Raw genomic sequence first — 5357 nt, 5'->3', positions numbered from 1 at the left:
AAAAAAAAAAAAAAATCAACTGCCTCCAGTGGGACCTGCCACCATCTCAGCATCCTGCCCCCTTCCCTGTGTGAAGGGTGTCTTTCCTAGCTGCTCTGTGGGAGCCAGGGCACCTGTCTCCCACCCTGCCTCTCAGCCTTTGCACATGCTGTTCCTAGTGCCTGAAATGGCCTTCCTGACTACCAGGCACCTGGTCCAGCCCTGAGTGCCCTCTGCAGAGTTGCATGCCCCCTTCTCTGTGTCCGCAGAGCCTGGTGCCCCCTCCAGGACAGCACTTAGCCTTTCGCAGCGGTGGTCCCAGTGCATGTCACTCTCCCGGTGAGACTACAGGCCCTGGGGGACCAGCTCCTGGTGTGTTTTTCCTTGTCCCCAGGGCCTGCTCCCCAGAGGAGTGATGGCGCAACAGCAAACCTCAGCCAGGCTGGTGATCCAGGGCAGGTCCCAGGGCTCTCCAGTGTGGCCGGCAGTGCCAGGCTGCAAGCCCCACCAGACTCATTAGTTTGCCTCTGCAGGGTAGCCTTGGTAGCACCCCTAACTCCACGGCAACCATGAGCTGCTGGTCCCAGGGCACCCAAGCTTAAAAGTACAGACTCTGCCCAGACTAAAGAAAGATACAGCTGGCCAGGTGTGGTAGATCACGTCTGTAATCCCAGCAGTTTGGGAGGCCGAGGTGGGCGGATCACAAGGTCAGGAGTTCGAGACCAGCCTGACCAACGTGGTGAAACCCCACCTCTACTAAAAATACAAAAATTAGCCAGGCGTAGTGGTGCGTGCCTGTGATCGCAGCTTCTTGGGAGGCTGAGGCAGGAGAATTGCCTGAACTTGGGAGGTGGAGGTTTCGGTGAGCTGAGAGTACGCCATTGCACTCCAGCCTGGGAGACACAGCGAGACTCCATCTCAAAAAAAAAAAAAAAAAAAAAGAAAGATACAGCGAATAGCCAGGCAGCCCTAAGGACCCAGGCAGGCCGCGGCCTGTCGGATTTGACCTGGATTTGTGGGTGTGGAGAGGCTATCCCTGGGCCTTCTGAAGGCCCATTGACAAAGCTCCCAAAGACACCACAATGACCTCTAAGGAGCTGAGTGGGGTCAGTGGGAGGATCCCGTAATCTAGAACTTTCCTTAGCTATAAGAATCCTGGGCTGGGCACAGTGGCTCATGCCTGTAATCCAAGCACTTTGGGGGGCTGAGGTGGGTGGATCACCTGAGGTCAGGAGTTGAAGACCGGCCTGATCAATATGGTAAAACCCCATCTTTACTAAAAAATACAAAAATTAGCTGGGCGTGGTGGCGGGCACCTGTAAGTCCAGCTACTCAGGAGGCTGAGGCAGTATAATCACTTGAACCCACAAGTGGAGGTTGCAGTGAGTCATGATTGTGCCATTGCACTCCAGCCTGGGCAACAGAGCAAGACTCTGCCTAAAAAAAAAAAAAAAAAAAAGAAAATCCTGGCTGCCTATGGCTCAGCCCTGAGGGTCACAAGCAAAGGGCTAAAGAAACATCAGGCAGACTGTTCCTCTTATAAGCCTGTATGGGGCCAGTTCTCTCGAAGGTCCTGGCAGGGGGCAGGACCCTGGTGGACACACTCAGGCCACGTGCCTATGCTGCTGAGAGCACGACCTGAAAATGCGCAGTGCGCAGGGAAGGGCAGAGCCCCAGCTCTGGAGCAAGCCACAGAACCTGCTTAATTTTCTCTGGAACTTAATGGTGGCTATGGAACAACAGAAAAAGACTTGACTTGAAAGTCCCTGAGGATTTATCAGGAGACTTCCCTGCTCCTGGAGGGCTTACGATTCGGTACACAGTGCCCGGAGGAGGGGGTGGGTGGAGACGCCGTGTTTTGGAAACAGACAGCCCTGGGCTCCTAACCTAGTGCTGCCAAATATTGGCTGCTTGATCTGGGGCAAACAACCCTGCCCCTCTCTGTGCCTCAGTTTCCCCGTCTGATCAGACTACGGAAGACACTGGCACACAGTGGGTCATTAGGCACCCCTCCCCCACCCAGCCCGGCCTGTGGGGAACGCAGTCTCTCAACTGACCCCAGGGGTGCCGGGCCATGCTGGACGGCCTTAGGGGACACTACAGGGGTGCGGCAGGGGCCGTGTGCCCTTCCTCATGGTGTGCCCATCATTAAGCCAGGTTCGAGGGCCCTGAGGCTTTCCCCAGCAGAGCCACCCAACCTGCAGGGGACCAAGGCAGGGCCAGGCCACTCACTCCTTCCGTTGGTCAGCCAGCGAGCTGCCTCGTGTGAGCGCAAACATGTCAAACTCATCTTCCAGTCGACCAGAGGCTTCCAGAGACTGCAGGCCGGCTCTCACACTGCTAGAGCCTAGGTCTGCAGGGACAGAAAGGCCACGTGAAGGAGCCGTCTACACGCCGCCCCTGTGTGCTGAGCTGCTGCTGAGCTGCCCACTGCCAGGCCCAGGGCTTGGTGCTGGGACGAGGCCCATGTGGGTGGGGGGATGTGCGAGGCAGGCACCTGCTGGCTGTGGGGCCTTGGGCACGCCGCTTCCTCTCTCCAGCTTTAGTTTACTCTCCCCTCCTGGGGCTGCTGTGAGTGTCAGAGAACAGGCAAAATGCTATCCATTGTATCTGCGAGGGGAAGCGGCTGGGCAGGAGGATGGCAATCAGATGTGCGGTCGATTGTTTTCAAAAAAGTGTAGCATGAGTGATTCAAAATGGAATGCTAATGATTTCCCGGGGCTTGGCAGGAAACAGACAGCAAATTAGATTAAAACCGATCACAGTGATAACAGTGACAAGGGCCGACTCCTCAGCCAGAGTGCAACATGGGCCTGGCATGGTCTAAGCACTTCTGGAAGAGCTCCCCTCCCTACTCCCGTTACAGAGGAGGAAAGCGGCTCAGGAGGTTTAAGGAGCTTGCCCAGGCTCACACAGACGTCTGAAGCCACGGGGAACTCCGTGCAGAGGGCCAGTCCTAGGATGGTGGGATCCAAGGGGGCTCCGACTCGGGCTGCGAGGGGCAGTGCCCCGAGTGTACAACCTTGCAGCAACATTCAGCCTGGGACCCCAGCCAGGTGGGGTCTAGACTGACATTCTGCTGTGGGTGCATAACAGGGGTACCCCCTAAAACCGTAGGGGTACCCACAGCACCATAATGTACCCTCAGCTGGAGCCCTCCAAACCACACTTACTCATTCCTGCCAGCTGGGAGGAGAGGTTGCCAGCGCCTGCTGGCTCGGGGCCCATGTCGATCAGGTCAGCTGCCGGCTCGGCCTCACTTGGGGCCTGGTGGGAAGGAGATGCCCTGATCATCCCCCTCTGCGTGTAGCTTCGTTCCTGTCTGCCCCAAGCACTGGGGCCTGCAGGCTTTGCCCAAGGATCTGTCACCAGGGCCCCAGAAGCCATGATTGGGCGTCAGGGGGTTTCCTTCCTCCCCTTAGGGTCCAGCTCAACTGGACTTCCTGGGAGGCTGGGGAGACCCTTGGGCATCAGGTGGTGGCGTAGCCTTATTTACCTTAAAGGGACAGGGGCATACAAAGTTAGAAGGGGATTTCTCTATGGGCCTGGATAAGACAGCACCACCCTGTCCAGGACACTGGGGGAGGGAGGTAAGAATGGTACTCCTTCTTCTCATGAACATGGCTTGATCTAGTCCCAGAAAAGCAGCCTTTTACCTTGGTGGTCTGGCCTGTTCGGAACCGCTCAAACCTACAAGATAGAAAAGATACGAGTTATGGAGACAGGCTGACCCGGGGTCCCCCCGCACGGCCAGGTAGAGCTTTCCAAACTGTGGGTCTCAAAATCAACACAGTGGGTTATGATCAGGGTGACGATATGTCTGGTGTGCCCTGGACAGATCCAGTTTATGCCTGCTGTCCCTGGGTAACTAGCAGTGTTCCTCTTTCACTTGCAAAAGTGTCCCAATTTGGTTGCCTCAATTATAAGGCAACCCTAGTCATGACTAGCATGAAACAAATAAACAAGAATAGAACAGCAAAGAAAATAGGAATGCATGGTAGGCAGTAAAGGTAAGGGCTGTTTTATGAAATTGGTTTCAATTACTTACGTGTGTGTGTGTGTGTGTGTGTGTGTGTGTGTGTGTGTGTTAGTGGCTCTCTGCAGTGGTGTGAGAAAGACACACGTATCTCTAACCTTGCTTTATGGAGCTACTTAGGGGCTGGTGAGATAGATCGAGAAGACTTTAGTCTGGGATCTGTTCAAGTTGTGACCTTGTCACTTATTACTTGACCTTGGGTAAATTACACTACTTCTGAACTTCTGTCTCCTTGTCTAGTATCTGCAGGCACCTGCCTCCCAAAAGTGGTGAGGCTCAAATTAAGACATGGGTGTAGTGACTGTGAACCTGAAAGCTCCGGCAAACATTGAGCCTAATGACCGTGGGTGTCAGAGGGTCCCAGCTGCTACCAGATGGGGCCCCTCAGTCACCTCACAGCCCATACCCCAAAATGGCAGGGAACACCTTTCATTCCACGGGGCCAATGAGCAGGAGGAGGTAGGCAGATGTGACCTGCAGGGCAACCCCTACTCTCCACTGATTTACAATCAATCAGTGAGTATCTTTTGATGGAGAAAGACACTGAAAATGAACAAGGGGCTGGAGGAGGCTAGAATAACTAGTGTCATTTATCAGACACCTTTGACTAAGTGCCTTATAGGCACTGTTTCATGGACTCTCGGTTATGCCACAAGCCTCGTTTCACAGATACAGAGGAGGTGTGATGGGCATGCAGTTTCTGTAGGCCCAGTAGTCCTCCTTCTCTCTCTTTCTTTTTCTTTTTATTTCAGACAGACTCTCACTCTGTCTCCCAGGCCGGAGTGCAGTGGCAGGATCTCGGCTCACTGCAAACTCCGCCTCCTGGGTTCAAGCAATTCTCCTGCCTCAGCCTCCCAAGTAGCTGGGATTACAGGCGCTCGCCACCAACCCCAGCTAATATTTTTGTATTTTTAGTAGAGATGGGATTTCACCATGTTGGCCAGGCTCGTCTCGAACTCCTAACCTCAAGTGATCCGCTGCCTCGGCCTCCCAAAGTGCTAGGATTACAGGCACGAACCACCATGCCTGGCCCTTCTTCTTTTGTAAAAGCACCTACATGCTCTTTAGAGAAACTGCTCCTCCCCTATTTCACATCATTCCAGTGGGGCTGCCATCAGAAGATCCTCTCCCCTCCTCCAACTGGTGGGCACGATGAAGCTAAGCCAATCCAAGTGTCTCTTAGCAATGTGACTCTTGAACAGAATGATACAACGTGGGCAGGTGGGCGTGGTGGCTCATGCCTGTAATACCAATGCTTTGGGAGGCTAAGGAGGGAGGACTGCTTGAAACCAAGAGTCTGAAACCAGCCTGGGCAACATAGTGAGACCCCTGTCTCTGCAAA

General features: G+C 54.3%; 1 protein-coding gene across 8 annotated transcripts in view; it reads right to left on the bottom strand.

The window, feature by feature from the left end:
• The window catches only part of TOM1 (target of myb1 membrane trafficking protein), a 46911-nt gene that overhangs the window by 11622 nt on the left and 29932 nt on the right, over positions 1–5357 (bottom strand). For 6 of the 8 annotated variants that reach the window (XM_037729758.1, XM_017504020.2, XM_017504021.2 and 3 more), the window contains 3 exons: positions 3636–3669; positions 3153–3249; positions 2212–2332 (listed from right to left, as the gene is read on the bottom strand). In XM_037729758.1, coding sequence (XP_037585686.1) covers positions 2212–2332; positions 3153–3249; positions 3636–3669 — 252 coding nt within the window. The remainder of the gene's footprint in view (positions 1–2211; positions 2333–3152; positions 3250–3635; positions 3670–5357) is intronic. The other 2 variants (XM_017504018.2, XM_017504019.2) reach the window with 1 other exon arrangement.

The sequence above is a fragment of the Cebus imitator genome, unplaced genomic scaffold (genome assembly GCF_001604975.1).
Source record: "Cebus imitator isolate Cc_AM_T3 unplaced genomic scaffold, Cebus_imitator-1.0 Scaffold317, whole genome shotgun sequence".
Lineage (NCBI taxonomy): Eukaryota > Metazoa > Chordata > Mammalia > Primates > Cebidae > Cebus > Cebus imitator.
The sequence above is the reverse complement of the archived record's forward strand: the minus strand, read 5'-3'. Positions and strand labels throughout refer to the sequence as shown.